This window comes from Alosa pseudoharengus, unplaced genomic scaffold, assembly GCF_046254945.1.
Source record: "Alosa pseudoharengus isolate Yale_2024_CS ecotype anadromous, Long Island Sound unplaced genomic scaffold, YU_APseudo_1.1 YU_APseudo_1.1_scf_9, whole genome shotgun sequence".
Lineage (NCBI taxonomy): Eukaryota > Metazoa > Chordata > Actinopteri > Clupeiformes > Clupeidae > Alosa > Alosa pseudoharengus.
Genome location: NW_027468881.1, coordinates 13,113,498 through 13,133,351, shown reverse-complemented (window position 1 = coordinate 13,133,351; position 19,854 = coordinate 13,113,498). Strand labels below are relative to the sequence as shown.

Here is a 19,854-nt window from a genome sequence, read left to right as displayed (position 1 = left end):
ACCAGTTAATTTCCATTGGCAGTCACAGCAAAAGAAAATATAAAAAACTATTGTCAGCATGTAAATATTGTAATTCAGGAAAGAAACAGACTGGCTAGACGAAACAGACCTTCCAGTGTCCAATAAAGTCAGGGTGAGCCCTGCAGCAAAGGCATTGGGAGGTCATTTAGGTCGTTAATAAGTTGAGCATTAAACACTTCTCTTGTTCTTTAACCAGCTTGGTGCTGGTAGCCCATCTGTGGGGACATTTTAACATTCAGGTCAGTGCACAGCGCGCCTGAGAGCACTCTGAAAAGGTGAGCTACGCTTCTGCCTTTCATCGCATTTCATCTTTCATGACATTTGATGGCAAGCGGTGTGTGAGCCAAGCTAAGGTAAGTCTCATTACCACAGTAGAAGTCACACCTTGGGGGATTTCTGTGCCTGTGTTTGTTCTCTGCTTGCTTGAGTAAAGATGTTTTGAGACTTGCTTTGATAGACTCATTGTAGATTAATTTTATCATCCTCCTCAGAGTATTAGGCCTACTAAAAAACGTCTGTTAAAAATGAAATCTATTTATTGATCCACATGTGTTTTGTGGCTTTTCTTTTGCTACGGTTTTGTTGTCATCATTGTCTTCCTCTTTACTGTGATTAATTGTTACCCATTTTTTGGGTAACAATTAAGAAAATAAAATGAAAGTTTATTGCACAGCAGAGATATAACCGGATTGCTGGATTGACAAGTAATTCAGTTTGAAATGTTAAAAGAGATGAAGGCTGCTGCGTGTGGTCCAGAGAGGGCTGCTGAGTATGTGGAGATGGATGAAGAGCACAATGTGTCTCAAGCTGAAGAGATGCTCATGGCCTCCAACATGCAGTCCTGGAAACCATGGAGACGTGCCCGATCAATGGTCAAAGGTGCTGTGGGAATGCCAGCCGTCAGTAATGCACAACATTTCTTACTGGACCTCACCAGCCCTGCTCATTAAAGCCTGTGTGTGTCTATGTGTGTGTGTGTGTGTTGGTGTGTGTGTTGGTGTGTGTGTCTGCCCGTCTGTCTGGGTGTCTGTCAGTTTTTGTACATTTATGTGTCAAGATATGTATGTGTATGTGTCTAGGAGTGCTGTGTGTTGTCTTTGTAACTTTAGTGTGTGTGTGTGTGTGTGTGTGTGTGTGTGTGTCCAAACAAGCACACAATTATGCATAAAGTGTTTTGTGAATTATTGTAGGTGTATGGATTTCCATACTATTATGCCTATTATGTGTCTGTGTCTGTGTGTGTGTGTGTCTAGAGAGTGTGCAGTGGGTCCAGGCTACTGTGAGTTCTGTGGTGGGTCTGCACTGGCTCTCCTATGTGGCTTTGGGAGTTCTCACCGCCCTCCTGAGCTTCTGCATGAACCTCACCGTGGCCAAGCTGCTGCGAGGTGAGACTGACTCACACACACACACACACACACACACACACACACACACACACACACACACACACACACACACACACACACACACACACACACACACACCCCTTACTGGGGCTCAGTCGGAGGTCCACTCATCCACAGGGAGAATCTAACCACAGCTAACTGCATTCTTTTACACTTCCAACCTCACTCTACACACAACAGATTTTATTTTGTTTGGCTATTATCGCTGATGTTAGTATTTTTTCCCTGCAATTCCAGTAAAGATCCTTCTCTGATACTTCAAAACTAGAGAATGTGTACCATTTAATGAATAAATGATAATGGTAAATCTATAAATGTATGGGTGTTACAGGTGGGGCAATACATCAACTATTTTAGTATTGCAATATCATATTGCTGTGACACCAAATTGCCCTATTTATTAATTTAATATTATTATTTAAATTTTACTTTGGTACATTTATCTACGCTAATGTTATTGCTTCTGGAGTACACAACATAGCATACAACCTTTCGTGTCAGTGTAAATTGGACAGTAAGTATGAGTTTTAGCATTTACCACGATGGCTGCAGAGCCTAAATTATGCTGGAAATAAATAGCAATGGATCACAGAAAATCAAATTGTGATACTGGCTGTATCGTAAAACAAAGAATTTAAATAATATTGTATCTTGGCCCAAATGTTGTGATGGTACAAATATGGTACTATATTTGTGGCAATGCTCACCCCTAACGGATGTGGTGTTTTGATTGCTTGCCTCCAGCACACCAGTGGCTGACCAGTCGTCTGGAGGGCCATGCAGTGCTGCAGTTCCTGTGCTGGACCCTGTACCCAGCCTCCCTGTGTGCTCTCTCCTCCAGCTTCTCTCACAGCATCTGCCCCTACTCTGCAGGTCAGAGGCACAGACAGCCACAACTCACTGCACATTACCATGGATGTGTTGTGTGATATCATGAGAGGCTACACGGCTCAGCAGGACAGTTCAGCAGTGCAAGGACACAATGTTAGAATACAACGACGGTTTTTAATAAAGTTCTTGGGAATTAACAAAAAGGTATGCCAAGTTCAAAAGGGTAACTAAGGATAAGGTTGATCTTTTAACAGTCAAAACTTAAACAATGTCTCTTCAAACGTGAAACCATAGTCCCGATTCCCTCAGGTAAATGTCTTCTTGGAAACCAGTCTTCAGCCTTACTTTAGTCAGCCACGCAGCCCGTGGCCAATCCAGCTGTAAGTATTCCAGTCCGATAGATAGAGATAGATAGATACTTTATTGATCCTCAAGGGGAAATTCAAGCTGTCTTTTCAATTCAAGCTTTTCAAGCTTACCTGTCTTCAGGTAAGTATTCCAGTCTTCAGGTAAGTATTCCAGTCTTCAAGTACTTCACGTGGAAAGTGCCACTCCGACGGTCTGTACCTCCTCTGAGAGCACAACTTGGAGCTTGTCTCCCAAATCCCACTCTCTCCAACTGTGTCTCTGAGCCTTAAAAAGCCCTTCATCTCGTCAGGCCCTGATCGGTCTCAGGTGTGTTGGGATATCGTGTGTTGAGGGGTGGAGTTGGAGCCAAAGCTGTCCGTGACTGCAGCCATCTCAGGAGAATGTAGCGCCCCTCCAGGACGCAGCCTCTCGTGACATCACACATCCCCCCCCTTAAGACCGACGTCCTCGTCGGGGTGAAGGAGGCGAAGAAGGCGTCGCGCCGGGAGAGGGCATCCGCATTGCCATGACGCTTGCCAGCCCTGTGGACAACAGAAAAGTTAAACGCTTGTAAGCTCAAAAACCATATGGTAACCCTACTGTTAGTCTCCCGGTTCCTGGCCATCCACTGCAGAGGGGCATGATCAAACACCACCGTAAACCGTCGTCCCAGGAGATAGAACCGCAGGGATTCCAGGGCCCAGATTACAGAGAGACATTCCTTTTCAACAGTGGAATAGTTCTTCTCTCTTGGAAGTAGCTTCCTGCTGAGGTAGAGAACGGGATGTTCCTCACCGTCATGTGCCTGGGCGAGTACAGCACCCAGACCCACCTCCGAAGCATCCGCCTGGACAATAAAGTCCTTCTTGAAGTCCGGCGCCACCAGGATCGGACTGGAACACAGGACTTGCTTCAGGTTGACGAAGGCTGCCTCCGCCTCGGGATTCCACCTCACCATTTGTGAGTGGCGTTTGGTTGTCAGCTCTGTTAGAGGTGCAGCAGTGGGAGCAAAATCCGTAATAAAACGTCTGTAGTAGCCGGCTAGGCCCAAAAATTACCTCACCTGTTTCTTGGTGATGGGCTGTGGCCAGTCCTGTATGGCCCACAACTTGGCTTCCTGAGGCTTGACCAACCCCCGCCCAATGGTGTACCCCAGGTAGTTCGTCTCACTGAAGGCCAGCCTACACTTCTTTGGGTTTGCCGTGAGCCCTGCTTCCCCGAGTGAATCAATCACAGCTTGTACTCGGGGTAAGTGGCTGGCCCAATCTGGACTTTGTATGACCACATCGTCCAAATATGCCGCTGCGTACCTCTTGTGGGGAGCGAGGACGCGATCCATGAAGCGCTGGAACGTGGCAGGCGCTCCGTGGAGACCAAACGGGAGCCGGGTATACTGGTAGAGCCCCCCTGGTGTGGCAAAGGCCGTCTTCTCCTTCGACGCCGGGGTCAGGGGCACCTGCCAGTAGCCTTTGGTGAGGTCAAGAGTGGTTAGGAAGCGAGCATGCCCCAAGGAGTCTATCAAGTCATGAATACGAGGCATTCACCATATTCACACGGTGGCCATCTTTCTATGACGTCATGCTCAGGGTGGGAATCCTCTGGGGAAGTCCAAACAAATAGCTCAAAAACTGTCAGCTGTCCGGTGTTTGTGATTAGCCCAATTATGGCAAGATGGTCCAAAAACGTAACCTATCTACCAGTCTTGACATGCCAAGAAATCGAAACATGGACAGATGAACAGGTCAGCACCTCTAAATGAATTAAGAAAAAAGGATACAGCAACTGGATTGAACGTTATATCCACGATGTTAAAGGTAAGACGATATGGCTAACTGCTAACTTAATACCGCTTCATTAACTGGGTTGCACCGAGTTAACCGAGATGTTCTTCTTGTATCACAGTAGAATACTCTGTTAGCCAGTCAGGCTGTCTTCCTAACTAAACTAGGCTATAGTTTATGTTTTTTTTTTGTGCAACCCACGTCGTAGCTTAATTTATCTCCCTGTTTATCCTTTCATTTTATTGGCTTATTTTCGCGGAGATTTAACAAAGGCGAAGTTGTCTACTAATGCAAGTTATGTTCTGCTTTCAGTCAGGGTTGAGGAGGGTGGGACTAATGCCAATATTGTCAGGGTCAGGGCAAAGGCATACCCCAGTATGATTAAAAATGAGCCAGCTTACAGGGTACAGGCTAATGATGTCAAATTAGCATACTATATATTTTTTCCCTAGATGAACTTAACACTTTGTGTGTGGTCTGAGCAACAGGCTTTGCATAAATACTTAGCCATGAACTAGTTTTAAATATATTTTCTTTTTCTTTTTTTCAGGTTGAATTGATCAGCGGATTCAACAAACCAGCTGTGCCTGTGAAGCACGTCTCGAGTATACTCTAAATTAGGATACAAATCAGTCCCCCTAACCAAATGTAAGACCTCCTTACCCCAAACTTGGCATATCCCTTCTTGAGAATTAGGCCTAGGGCCCAAACCTGTCACTCTTAAAAATTAACAAGGTCAAATCCAACAAGACCTACAGTTGTCACAGTTAAGTAAAAAAAGATTATGGCCATGGCCTACTTGAAATCAAATGCCCAAACCAAGAGAGTCAAACTGCTCATACCTGAGAAGAACAGTGGATAGAACATTCTCCTTCAAGCATGAATGGCCATGCATATCACTCACAAGTCATTGGACAGATGGCTCTTACAGGAGCAAAATGGTTTAATTTTTTTTTGTAATGTGCCAGGAGGATTACTATCTGGAGAGTGCACTTTGATGCTGTCTTATTAAGTGGCCACAGCCCCATTGTTACCGGTATGTACATAAACTTTATCATTAAAATGTATTTCTTCATCTGTAGCTACTGTGTTCACCTTATTGATGTCCATGTTGTAAGCTAATGTAGCATCAACATTTTTAAAGCCAAAGTTTAAATGCATTACAAGTAAAATAACTGCATTGTGTTGCTTTAGAATCTATTCAGTTTATTTAATTTCCAGTTAAGAATGTGAAATGTCATGACTGACATAACGTCATGACTGACATAACTCCATGCCTAAAAAACATGCCCTCTGCCGTTGGCTGAAGGGACAAGAACAATGATCTGTGTCTCATAGTCCTATAAAAAAAATTATAGAATAGAAGAAAACAGAAAATCGACGCCTTTTATTTTTACTGTACAATACAGAGATCAGCACAATGTTAATGCACAAGGAAAATAAATTACTGTATGAGTTTGTGTCCAAAGTATTGCTAATACTGTAGAAAGTACTATAGTAACACTGTAGAAAAAGACTTCATGTTTGATAATTATTCACCCGAAATCCAGTGTAGAATGTCAAGAACTTTGAATCATTTTTGCTTCAAGCTGAAACAGGATGCCTTGAGGATGGTATTCTCCTGCGTAAGGCGGGCGATCTCCTTCCGTGCTGCTTCTAGCTGCTTTTCCAGTGACCGAGAGTTCAGCATAGTCATGGTCAGAGTGGGGTGCTGGCTTAACAACTTGGTCTGCACTATAGGAGACAATGACAAATCAAAAACGTTCAGTTCCAACTGCATGTGTATCACGTAAGTTGTATAGTATACCATGTAACCTACTAACGTTACAGTGAATTTGTTTCATTAATGGAGATTACATGTTATACCCTGCTGCTACACATAGCCTATGTCTTATGCAGCAGCTGTGTGATATTTTGCAAGATGGACATAGGAAATATACTTTATAAGTGTCTTACCCAGTGTCAACTCCAGCCAGGTCTAAGCTTACAGACCTAGGCTAAACATGACATTAGGAGACGTGTGAAACAATTTTCACTAACTGACCTCTCTCCCTCTAATTCGCATTGGTCTTTTATGAGTCGTTTTTGTCCAAGCGAACAGGACACTTCCTGGCAGGAGGCACGTTTTTCTAGCCTCATCATGGTGCACAAAACACTGCTCAGTGAAATGTTTGGCACAAACTTTTGTGTTGGACGTAACGTTAATCTCCAACAAACAGTCTGCCCGTTAGCCTACATACAGTGACCAGGGCTTTAGATGAAGTCAGCAAAAGACAAGCTTACTGCAGCCATCCCAACCTGCAAAAAGTCATTTCAGGGAGGCATCACGATAATTATGCACTTACCTGGGAAAATGTACCAATGTCTCTTCTAATTTTTGAAATCCACTCTCTTCAATCTGGTGTCTGTCAGGAACCGGTGGAACGAACGTGTTTTGTCTTTTTCCCGTCTTTTGTAGTAGGAATTACACCCAGGCACACAGCAGACATATTCGTAACTGATACAAACACAACCGTACAGAACTCGAACTTCCCACCCTGAGCATGACGTCAAAACAAGATGGCCGCCGTGTGAATATGGTGAATTGGGTATGCATCAAACTCAGACACTTCATTTAACTTCCGATAGTCATTACAAAATCGTACCGACCCGTCTGGTTTGGGAACCAGTACAATGGGACTTGCCCAGGCACACAATGGGACTCTTCGATCACCCCCAGCTCCAGTATCTTCCTTACCTCCTCTTGAATAACCACTTTACGAGCCTCTGGCCCACGGTAAGGGCGCTGGTTTACCGTTTGGCCAGACATGGTGCGGATCTCGTGTTGGACCACCTCCGTGTGCCCAGGTAGGGAGGAGAAGACATCTCGGTTGCGATCTACCAACTCTAGGGCCATCTGCCGTTGATGTGGGGACAGGCTTGGACCCACCTGAACCTTATCTCTCCCTGGTTCCTTGGCCTCTGTGGGGGGTAGACAGCTGAACAACGCCTCCCTGGCGTGCCACTTCTTTAAAAGGTTAAAATGATAAATCTGCTCAGGCTTTTTTTTTTATCAGGTTGCCTCACCTTGTAGTTTACCTCTCCCACACGTTCAATGACCTCATTCGGCCCTTGCCAGGTTGCCAGGAATTTGCACTCCACGGTTGGCACCAGGACCAGCACTCGGTCCCCAGGCTTAAACTCTCTGGGTTGAGCAGATCTGTTGTAGGAGGCTTGCTGTTGCCGTTGAGCAGTCTCCATGTGTCCACGCATAATGGGATAGACAGCCTTCATTCTCTCTCTCATGGCCCCGACATGCTCGATCAGGGTCCACTGTGCACGGTTGCTCCTCCCAGGCCTCCTTGGCGATGTCCAGCAGTCCTCGGGGTCTATAAGAAAGCAAGAGCTCAAAGGCTGACAAACCAGTAGACGACTGAGGTACCTCTCTCACCGCAAACAGTAGGTACGGTAGCAGCTGATCCCAGTTGCGCCCATCTTCCCCGATCGCCTTCCGCAGCATGGATTTTAGGGTTTTGTTAAAACGTTCAACTAGCCCGTCTGTCTGGGGGTGGTAGACTGACGTTCTCAGCTGTTTGATCTTCAGCAGAGCACAGAGTTCTTTCATCACCTTGGACATGAATGGACTCCCTTGGTCTGTCAATATCTCCTTTGGGAGCCCCAGACTAGTTGACAGAACGAACAAATCCTTGGCGATTTGTTTGGACGTAGCCTTCCTTAGCGGGATGGCCTCAGGATATCGGGTTGCATAGTCCAGGATGACCAGAATGTACTGATGTCCCCTGGAACTCTTCGGTAAGGGCCCAACGATGTCCAGTCCAATCCTCTCAAACGGGGTTTCGATAATGGGCAAGGGAATGAGCGGGTTTCTATATGTGGGCTTGGCACCACCCGCTGACACTCAGGGCACCCACAACAGTAGTTCTCTATCTCTTTGTGCACTCCTGGCCAAAAGAAGCGTCGCAAGATTCTTTGTTTCGTCTTCTCTACCCCTAGGTGAGCCCCTAGCGGGTGGGTGTGTGCTAGGTTGAGTATGGTGGCCCGGTGGGGCTGTTGTACGAGGAGCTGTTCATGCACTTCTATTTTTCTGTACCACCTGATACACTAACCCCCGGTTTACTGCAAAATAGGGGTAGGTAGGGCTTGTCCTATCCCCTAGCACCACTCCCTCTATCACCTGCACATTTTTTAAAGCATTTGCAAGAGAGGGATCTTGTAACTGGGCTGTACCATACTGGCCTGTGAGAGGGGGAAGCTCTTTGGTGCCTTGGACGTCTTCCTCGCTGGAGATTGGAGCACTTCCTGGGACCATGTTCTCTTCCCCCGTGTCTGGACCAGTTTCTGAATCAGCCTGGGCACCTGCCATCCCTGCAAGAGCACAGGCTGGAGTGAGTGGTTCTGAGGGTTGTATTTGCGTATTCTCAGGATACGTCTTACCTCTCCGCTTTCGAGGTTTTCTCCTGAGTCTCCCTCCACGGTGGGTGAAAGGCTGGGCAGTCTCGTCCAATTAGGACAGGAACGGGTAGGGAATCAACCACACCCGCAGTCGTGAGTATGGTTCCCCTGGTGGTGGTCATTGTGAGTTTAGTGGTGGGGTAGTCTCTGGTGTCTCCATGGACACAGGAAACCGGGAGGACCTTCCCTAGGGTCAGACACGATGAATCCACCAGATCCTTATGCACCAGGGTGACCTGGCTACCGGAATCTAGCAGAGCTTCCACATAATGGTGATTCACAGTCACCGGGCAGGTGGGGGGTCGTTCTTGGGCGCCCTCTACGACTCCCACGAGCGAAGCAAAAAGGTGGGCGGGTGGTGAGCTGGAGGACTCAGCAGTGGGCATAGGCTCATCCGCCGGTTTCCCACACTGCCAGGAGATGTGTCCCATCTCCCCACACCGGTAACACTGTTGGGTTTCACTCTCCCGGTGTCCTCTTCCTGGTGCCGGCTGGTTTCTGGCTCCCCCTGGAGCCTGGACAGCTCCTGAAGTGGCTGGGATGGAAACCTTGGGGTTCTTTGGACGGGCTCCTCCCGTCTGTGGCGGGGACGCACTCTGGGGCTCCTTTCTGGAAGCCCGAAGCATCTCTGCTGAGGCCTGGTACCTTTCTACAGCTTCCACGGTTAGATCCGCTGTCATCAAGGCCTGTTGACTGATGAGCCGTTTCGCCTCATAAGGATGGCCCGTAAGTACTGGTCCACCACAACGGCCTCCACTACTGCAGCTGCCGTACTCTTCTCCGGTTCCAGCCATTTCCGCGTGATCCGGACAAGTTTGTGCATCTGTGCACGAGGAGGCTAGTACTACAACACTGCTGCACGTTCGCTTGCGTCTGGGCTTGCTGGCCAGCCACCAGGGCTTTCAAAATGGCCTCCATTTTGTTTTGTGGGAGGTCTACGGCCAATTTGGAAAATTGGGATATCAAATGTTCAGTGTCCTCCTCTGACATGCACTATTAGCGCTTGAACTCTGCCCGCATTCCCCACCATATGTGATATCATGAGAGGCTACACGGCTCTCAGCGGGACAGTTCAGCAGTGCAAGGACACAATGTTAGAATACAACGACGGTTTTTAATAAAGTTCTTGGGAATTAACAAAAAGGTATGCCAAGTTCAAAAGGGTAACTAAGGATAACGTTGATCTTTCAACAGTCAAAACTTAAACAATGTCTCTTCAAACGTGAAACCATAGTCCCGATTCCCTCAGCTAAATATCTTCTTGGAAACCAGTCTTCAGCCTTACTTTAGTCAGCCATGCAGCCCGTGGCCAATCCAGCTGTAAGTATTCCAGTCTTCAGGTAAGTATTCTGGTAAGTATTCCAGTCTTCAGATAAGTATTCCAGTCTTCAGGTAAGTATTCCAGTCTTCAAGTACTTCACGTGGAAAGTGCCACTTCGACGGTCTGTACCTCCTCTGAGAGCACAACTTGGAGCTTGTCTCCCAAACCCCATTCTCTCCAACTGTGTCTCTGAGCCTTAAAAAGCCCTTCAGCTCGTCAGGCCCTGATCGGTCTCAGGTGTGTTGGGATATCATGTGTTGAGGGGTGGAGTAACTCCACCAGCAGAAGGAGCCAAAGCTGTCCGTGACTGCAGCCATCTCAGGGGAATGTAGCGCCCCTCCAGGACGCAGCCTCTCGTGACATCACAGTTGAAAAGGACTTTTGTGTGAGATTCTTTTGTGTGTGTCTGTAACATTCCGTTGTCTTGCTACCTTGAGCATGAGCATCACATTCTGTATCTTTTTTCTAGGTCATTTTTTTGTGAATGTGAATGAAAAACAGAATCAGTGTGTGTGTCTGATAGGGTATGGTATTCTGTAAGGGAGTGTCTGATAGGCTCTGGTATTCTGTAACAGTGCGTCTGATAGGCTCTGGTATTCTGTAACAGTGCATCTGATGAGTTATGGTATACTGTAAAGCTGTCTGCTGTGCCAGGCTCTGGGATTCCGGAGGTGCGGTGTATGCTGTCGGGGGTGGAGCTGCCAGACTACCTGTCCCTGTCGCACCTGTTTGCCAAGCTGGTGGGACTCACCTGCTCGCTGGCGGCTGGCAGCACCGTCTTCCTGGGGAAAGTGGTACTTAGCGGGTGACAAGCTTGGGCTAATGAGTGCTTAGAGAGACACCCACCCACATAAGCTCACCTGGGCACAAAGACTGAGAGACCACATACATCAGCACACCTGTCTGCACACACACACACACACACACACACACACAAACATACACACACACACACACACACTCTGTTTCTCTCTTTCTTTCTCTCTCTGTCTCTCTCTCTTCCTTTCTCTTTTCTCACTCACAGCCATATGCAGACAAACAAACACATACATATAAAGACACAGACATGCACTCAAGACATTTTTTTAAAATTGAGTTGTTATTTCCCACCTATTTGTGCTACCTTCCAATTTTCCACCAATTCTGCTCCGTCTGCCCACTGCCATTCTCACCAGGGTCCATTTGTCCACTTATCGACCATGCTGGGCGCATATTTACACCGTCTGTGTGCCTCTGCTGCAGGAGTGAAAGAGGTATTCATTACAAACACATTGTTGAAAGGAATGGCAATGCGAGAGTGTGAAACTCAGCATCCATGATGTAGATAAATGCCTCTACCCTTGCACATAAATGCCCTTACCTGTCCTTTCCTTCCTTCCTAAGGGGAGACCTAAACAAGAGATGCTGGTGGTGGCTGCTGCTGTAGGCGTGGCCAGCTGTTTCGGCGCCCCCATCAGTGGTAGGACTGAGTGAACCCAGCGGAAGTGCTGGGTCTGTCTCTTTGTTGGAATTCAGAGAAGCTTCTTGTTGATGTCAACCATCAGTTTGGTGGTCAATCATGTGTAAAATTGATATGCAATACTATGTGCTTCCTCTTCGATTTCTTCTCTGCATTTTCCCCTGCTTTCTCTTCTCCCTGTCCAATTTCTCTCGCTCTCTTTCTCTTTCTTTCTTTCCACATCTATTCTTCTTCTCTTTTCCATCGTACTGCCCCTCTGGCCCCCACACACCCCTTCTGCCCCCCTCCCCATCCCTCTTCTTCGCCTCTCCACATCCCAGGCGTGTTGTTTAGCATGGAGGTGACGGGCACCCATTACGCGCTGAGAGATTACTACCCCAGCATGCTGGCCGCCGCCTGTGGAGCGCTCGCCTTCCGCCTGCTGTCTGTCGGCAGCAGGGAGCAGGGTGAGTAAGGACACCACCCGCCTCCCCCCTCCCCACTCCGGAGCCGCTCGTCCGACTGCGCCCCCTGTTGGGCGGATGGCCTAAAAGTGCCATAATCTCATTTCGGAAACCGAATCAGCGCTCACAGGCCCTCATCTCCCCAGAGGCTGTAATGAAACACTGAAGGGTTTCAAACCTAATTGAATTCTGTCTGTATTGAATTGAAAATAATCACATCATTTATTACAGTTCCCCCCTCTTAAAAGGTGAGGGGGTGGAATGGCTGTGGTGAGACGCTGACGATAAGTCGTCTGTGTTTTTTGGTGCCTTTTGCAGAGACGGTGCAGGCCCTGTTTAAGACCGCTTACTCCACTCACCTGCCTTTCCAACCTGCTGAGATACTGGCATTTGCTGTTTTGGGGTAAGTCTAGAGAACCACAAACAAAACACCCCACTCTCTCCCTCCCCTCCGGGTTCACTTCTCTATTCCAATGTCAAACCTCCTGTTTTCCTAAAGTAGCAGCTTCTAGTGAATGCTTATCATTATTAATATTACTTTGTTTTGGCTCAGAGCCATACCCCTCCTGACATAAATTGTTTATACAGTTTTATTAAGGAAGTGTCAGATTCTGTGTCTTCAATTTCCTGAATTGCATTACAGACTCCAGTCCAGTCTGCCTGAAGCAACAACTGGATATTGTCAGGGGACTCTATTCACTTTCCGAGCTTTTTTCCCCTCATGTCGGTTCAGGATGCTGTGTGGTGCTTTGAGCCGTGTGTATTTGCTCTGTCATCGCTGGATCCTGCAGTTTACCAGAACCAACGCAGTCCTCTCCAAAATTCTTGCCACTGAGTTGAGCATCTTCTTACATCTTTGATGAATTCACCAGAAATTATTCATATGCAACCTTTGACAGAAGCTCCTAAATATAACCATGGCAGCTAGATTAAATCAACTAAATCTGCTGACTTTGTTTTCATTTAGTTAGTGTACTCTGTGTGTGTGTGTCTGTGTGTGTGTTTTGTCTGCTAGGAAAGCATTATATTCTGCTGGTGTAGTGTTCCTCCTGGCGTCTGTAACGTTCCCTTTGTCTGCTGGACATTTCATGGCTGCCAAGGTGAATTTGCAGAACCAAGTTGACAAAAAACACCTCATCTCCCTCTCTCTCTACCTCCTCTCTTCTCTCTCTCTCTTTGTCTGTGTGTGCGTGTATTTGTGTGTCTATTTGTAAGCATGCCTGTTGTATGGGGACCCTTATTTTATCTTCTTTCATCTCTCTGCCCCCCTTTCATTTCAGCTCTCCATGAACCAGCTCCTTTCTTCACTGTTAGAAGAAACACAGTGGTACATGCTTTCCCAGAATGCAACAGTACCACAGGGGACTGGAGATTCTCTTTGGCAAGCATGGAATCCATCTGGAACCACTATCTATGCCACGCTAGGAGTGTTTCTCTTCATGAAGGTATTGCCAGAACATGAAATGCACAAAGTCAACTATTTGCACACAACACTGAAACCTGATGATGACACTTTATGAAATTTGATTAATTTATCCACATGATTTGTTTCTATGGAATGACACCGTGTCTTTCTGCCTGGGGTAAGCTGTGGATGCTGGTCTTGGCTTGTACCTTACCTCTTCCCGCTGGATATTTCATGCCTGTCTTCATCTATGGTAAGCAAGTTTCAGTGTTCACAGCATTTTACTCACAATGCTTATCATACTGACTTCATTACTGTCACTTCCCACTCTCATAAAATATGTATTTTTGTTCAAAATAACCCAAATCGTCGCTGACAGGGTTCCCCTGGGGTTGGACGATGTTTATATTGTTTTTGTTTTGCAGGTGCTGCCGTGGGGCGGTTAATGGGTGAGGGCCTGGCTCACGCCTCCACAAATGGGGCCTCTTCACAGGGGACAGCGCGCGCCATAAACCCAGGGGGCTACGCTTTAGCCGGTAAACACACATTTTATCCTGACTGGCCTCAGACAAATCGAGTGCCAGCCGATGACTCAAGGCGCACAGCCGGGGAAACTGTTGCTGTGAGTGTGTGTATGGTGTGTGTGAGTGTATCTGTATCTGTGTGTGTGTGTGGTGTGTGTGGTGTGTGTGTGTGTGTGTGTGTGTGCGTATCAACGACTCCTTGACAACCACGTGGATGCTGTGTGTCAACAGGGGCCGCGGCGTTCTCGGGGGCCGTGACTCACACGCTCTCGCCCGCCCTGTTGGCGCTGGAGCTGACCGGTCAGCACACCCACGCCGTGCCCATCCTGCTCGCCACACTGCTGGCCAACGCACTAGCTCGTGCCCGCCACTGCCCATCCTTCTACGATGCCATCGCAATCATTAAGAAGCTGCCCCACCCTACCTCACTACTCAGGACCTGTCCAAAGTACGTGCCTGAAACATTGATATCAAATTAAAACAAGACATTAAACAACAGATATGGACAAAATTAGTGTGTTGTAGGGAGAAGGTAGTGGCTAAGGAGCTGGGCCAGCATGCAGAAGCAAGAAAGTGTGTATGTTCGATTCCTGGCTGTCACTGCTTAGGACCTGTCCAAAGCATGTGCCTCAAACATTAATATCGAATTGTAATACATACACATAGACAAGAATGATAAAGTGGTTTTAAGCCCAACCACTAGCTCATCAGGTAAGCATTACTAGTTGTTTTGGGCCTTATTTCTGCACTGTACTGAAAGCAAGAATACACAAGACATCAATCCCAAATTCATAGTTGTTTGACCACAAAAGAGACCATTTCACAACTGTCACACTGAAAGAGACATTGATTTCATGAACAATTGTCTTTTCTAGGCTGTTGTCTGTGCAGTTGGGGCAGGTTGTGCAAGTCCCCACAGCTGTGCTGGAGAGCCAGGAAGGGGCAACCAGCGTTGAGAAGCTCCTTCACTCAAGCACTGAGATGATATTTCCAGTAGTGGACTCTCACGGTCAGTTAATCTCCAAATTAGCCTCACCCCTGAGCTGGCTCTGGGGGATCTAGACACTGGCACCAACAACAAAAACAGTATATTGGTGAAGGCATCTGGGATATAGTGAAGGGAGAGCCATTTTAAGAAATAGCTAGAGCCAATGAGACAGCCGACAGACCCACACAGGACAAGAAAGAAATAACCTTAGCGTGAAACAGCAGTACAGTCATGGCTGCTGTTTACCATGTCGGCTGGACGGGAGAGAGGAAGGGAGGTAGATGAGAGTCTGAGTAACCGGTGGAGATTTTCGTGCTTATCGCGGTTTGTCACCTGCTCCCCTCTTTGACCCAGAGAGCGGTGTGTTGCTGGGCTCTGTGAGCAGAATGCAGCTGGAGGCTTTTCTGCATGGCCGTGGAGAACGGGTAAGTGCAGGAAAGGTTTTGGACTTGTTTTTTTTCTTCATGTGTTACTGAAGTGAGAGGAGCAAATCAATACTTACATACTGTAGCATAACAAAAACAATAACAAACTCACCTCTTTCACGCAAGACAGAAGCTGCTTACGGGTTTTGTAATCATAAAGGATTTCGTTCCCTTTGTTTTACTCTGTTGAATAAACAAAAAATATCTGTTTTTCAGGGACTGGATAAGAAACTGGTGGATCAATGCACTTTTCAGCCAGTAAAAATCCAGCTATCTACAGAGGCCACGATAAAGCAGGTGAGCTACATGATAGCATGCTAATGACTGAGTTCAATGAGAGTGTCTGTGTGGGAAAGCTGGCGCAGTAAACAGCAGGTGATGTGTCTACTCTACATCTCTGCAGGCCTATTCTGTGCTGGGAGCTGTGCGTGAGCAGTGTTTGTTTGTGACCGAGAGGGGGAGGCTGGCTGGGGTCATCACATGGTCAGAGGTGACGAGTGAGGCTTTCTGTAAATATATACTCATGGACTCAGACAGACACACACACACACACACACACACACACATTTTCATATTATATTACATGTAACTAATTAACTAATAAATTATAACTAAAGAATATATATACATACTCTTGTAACACAGATTATACCATAACAATCATGATGTTTTTCTCCCCCATAGATAAAAAGAATAATAGAAGAATTCGCCAAAGACACATCAAAACACTAAATGGCTGAAAAGGATGAAATCCAATCTCAAGCTTTCGATTATTATAGAGAAATAATTTCTCCCCCTAAGGAGAGACAGAGAAAAATAATAATAATTTCCATCCAAGCTAAGTGTTGATATTGCTATTGTGCCTCTGCCTCGGATCTTTTAATTAGATGAAGAACAGATGAGAGTGCTGTTGATTAATTTGGTGTTATGACTCAGTCAACCCTTTACATCTCTCTCTGTTTTATTGCTCCGGGGGTTAGCCATACTGTTGCTGATAGATGTGGGTTGATATCATTCATTTGTGCATCTCTGCAGCCTGCAGCACATAAGATGCATAAGATTAAAAAAAAAATACTTTTTTATTACTGGATGCCCAGGGCTTAATTTGAGCCGGAACACGCCGGAACATGTTCCGGCACCTCCGACGTTGGATCCGGAACCTTTTTTATTGGATCCGTCAACTCTTACGTCAATATAAAAAATAAATCGCCTAAACGAAAAATAAAAAAAATACTGTTTGTATAGTGTTTAATGTTTATATCTTTCTTATTAGTCTTTAGAAATCGGGAAGACCAAACAGGATACAACAAGCTAATCGAGTATTTGAAAGTGCTTTATCCACAATATTGGCCACAGGTGGGTGACGCGCTGTTCGGGGAGAGAGAAGTTGAGACGCTCTGCCAGCAGTTTTGCATCGATAGCCCGCGGAATGTCATCAGGGCTTTCAGGGAATAGCCTACCACCTACCATCTCCTCCCCATTTGCCTTGTTCGCCGCCTGCCCGGTTCAACCCCTTTCGTGAGGTCATGGATTTCTAAAGGACTTAGGTGTAGAGAAAGAAGCAGGGTAGTGGAGGCCGGGGGTCTGGATGCTGTATGGGCCATTTTGGACAAATAGGCCTAGGCTACGGTAGGAAGAAATCGCGCTTCCACGCTGTATCTAGTTGATCATTGGTTACTGGGTGTGGGTGGTCATCATTGCAATATATAGCATACTTTAGCGCCGAGTTTATTAGGCCCTTGTTGGACTGTTTTGTTGGTTGGTTCCCCTGTATCTCCTGTTTTCCCGGTCTGTGTGCGCGCTTGTGTGTCCACTTTCGTGTCACAGCATAGCCTGGCTTTGAGCGCAACATACCTTGCTAACCCACTAATCGAGATTCGTAGTACACCCCACTGGTGTACACACCGCGTTGTTTAGTTTTTTTTATAGTCAGAGCTATGTACGCAGGTTTTTTTGTTGTTGGTCCATAACCTCAAATCCCCGTTTTGAGGCCTAGTCCACACGTACCAAACCGATCTTTTTTTCCTCCGTCTTCCCTGGAACCGTATCAAGAATATTTGCGTCCAAACGGATCCATCTCAACACGACTCAACACGTTACTTCATACCCCAGGCCTATAGGTGGCACTGTTTCTTTACAGAAATTGACCAAAACTTGCAAAACTTGCGCTTTACAAACTAGTGCAAGGAAACCAGAATTGTTTGTGTGGACTGATGGTGAACTGTCAACTATAAAACTAATAAACTTTATTTTACGGTTTGTGAAGGGTGCAGTCCCGTCCTTTATTTGGCTAACGCAGGTAGGCCTACTAATCACCTTTATTTTCTTTGGTTGTAGGATAGTCCGTGATTCACATTAGTTTTGGCTATCACCGCAATTAGGCTACTAAACGCAAGGCTTACCCAAGTTCTAGGCTATTCTGTCGCCACATTTATAATATTGCTATAAAACCTTCGTTAGTAACAGTCAATACTTTTGCCTGCATCAAATCGTGCATTCGCATTCAGTGTGCTACCATCGGCTTAACGTGAGTTCTAAGCGTCTTTGTATGCTTATATCTGATTTCACTCGACTGTGAATGCATGTATATATGTTGTAAGACATGTAAAATAAATGAATGACACTGGCACTACGCACAAATTAATGTAGCCTAAACTTACACCGCACTTTCCTAATAACTTAATTTCTCTCGCGTCACTGACAGTAGCTAGAATGCATAAAAAAACACCGGGAAAAACAGTGTTCAGTCCACCAAGTCATAAGCTATCGGCGCTGCGCAGCACATGTTGTGATATTTATCTTACGGAGTGTAATCGTAGGTAATGTCATGTATGAAAACTAGTATTGTTAGGCAATACTATAAGTGCAAGTCCAGGGCAGCTGAGGTGTGGTGATGACATCATCGATACGCAAGCAGGATGTGCGGTTTCGCTGTCTAAACAAATTCAAACGGGCTACGGTTTCAGATTTCTCCACTCTGGGACCAGGTTTCAGAAAAGTGCGGTTTCGGGCAGTGCGTTTCCAGGATTCGTTTGGACGCTCGGCCAAGACGAAGCAAAAGCTCTGCGTTTAACCTAAAAAGCGTCTCCGTGTGGACGGGCCCTGAGTCGCCGGATCCACCCCGCCTTTGCGCTCCGGCACCATCCACTTTACAAATTAAGCACTGGATGCCATTATCTTTGTTCCCTAGCTATGTCAGTCTAATGAATACACAGAAGTGATAACAGACCTGGTTGGAAGACCAGGAAAAAATATTACAAATGAGCTACATTACTGTGTAGATGAAATCAAACCAAACACTGTCACTGTTTTGACTACCCTGTCCACCCTGTGTCCCTGAGGAGACTACCCAGGAGTTTGTTGGAGGGAGAGTGAATATATAAACAGCACAGTCACAAATAATTATGTATATCAATCCTCAATGTCAGTGTTTGACCTTTCTTTCTAACTCTAGGGGGGCTCTTGCACATGTAGATTTACATGTATTCATTTAGTAGACACATGTTGTCCAATGTGACTTGCATATGTCCACTGTATTACAAAGGATTACCTTGTCTCCGGAGCAACTTGGGGTTAAGTGCTTTCCTCAAGGGCACAACAGTGGAAGCTGGGAATTGAACCCACAACTTTTAGGCTACTATACTCTGGCACAGTTCCTTAACCACTACACTACCACCTCCCCCATTTTGTATCATGTGGTGTCATTACAAAGTGTGCATAACAGTAAAATATGGCATTGATATGGCATTTCTGTGGATTATATCATGTCTCGCCAGCATCCTTGACCCTCTATCTCTCGCCTTACACCATAGCTTCAATTGAAGTCTATTCAGAGTGTTGTCTGTATTACAAAATCAAGGCCACATGATGTGAGAAACAAGGCAGGTGGTGGCACTTGGCGGTCCGCTATTTAAAGAGCCAGGGGGCCCAGCAGATAACACTAATCCAGCGGCCGACGCTTATCACCTCACCTCATCCCAGTGTTGCCCTCTCTTCCGCCGCGCACTCACTTTGCTCTCTCCCTCTCTCTTTCTCTGTCTCATATATACATACACATGTTCTCTCTCTCTTTTTTATCTCATCTCTTTCTCTTTGTCTTGTTCCATTGTTCCTCAACCCCCTCCCTCCTTTTCTAGCATATAGAGTACACACACACATTCACCTTTTATCGCTTGCTGTTGGTTTTGCTCTGCTGTCTCTCTCTCTCTCTCTCTCTCGCTCTCTCTCTCTCCCTCTCTCTCCGTGCCCCTACTGACGCCAGTTAGGTGTGAATGAAGGCTAATCATGGAAGGGAAGCAGACAGATAATTGTTATTCCTGCCCCTGTCTGGCTCATCTCATAATGGATGAAGAGAGCCTAGAGTGGTGCTACTCTCTGCGGAGAGCCACAACCAACAACAATCACGTCTCTGCTATACAAAGCAAACAGACAGCCATGTGGTTTTGTACAC

At 46.3% G+C, this 19,854-nt stretch overlaps 1 protein-coding gene across 4 annotated transcripts; it reads left to right on the top strand.

The window, feature by feature from the left end:
• The first annotated feature begins 101 nt into the window (after positions 1-101).
• clcnk (chloride channel K) lies at positions 102-19,735 on the top strand. Of its 4 annotated transcripts, none has more exons than XM_076276132.1 (20): positions 102-374; positions 751-900; positions 1,275-1,406; positions 2,172-2,300; positions 10,815-10,954; positions 11,336-11,413; positions 11,544-11,619; positions 11,940-12,065; positions 12,381-12,465; positions 12,796-12,897; positions 13,078-13,162; positions 13,343-13,507; positions 13,651-13,720; positions 13,893-14,003; positions 14,223-14,439; positions 14,867-15,000; positions 15,334-15,404; positions 15,621-15,701; positions 15,808-15,894; positions 16,089-16,206. In XM_076276132.1, the coding sequence occupies exons 2-20, from the start codon at positions 753-755 to the stop codon at positions 16,134-16,136; spliced, it is 2,085 nt and encodes a 694-aa protein (XP_076132247.1). In that variant the 5' UTR covers positions 102-374; positions 751-752; the 3' UTR covers positions 16,137-16,206. The 4 variants fall into 4 exon arrangements, with proteins under 4 accessions (XP_076132247.1, XP_076132246.1, XP_076132248.1 ...); XM_076276131.1 differs by having other exon boundaries at positions 698-900; XM_076276133.1 differs by lacking the exons at positions 102-374; positions 16,089-16,206 and adding an exon at positions 19,666-19,735 and having other exon boundaries at positions 590-900.
• The last annotated feature ends 119 nt before the right edge of the window (positions 19,736-19,854 follow it).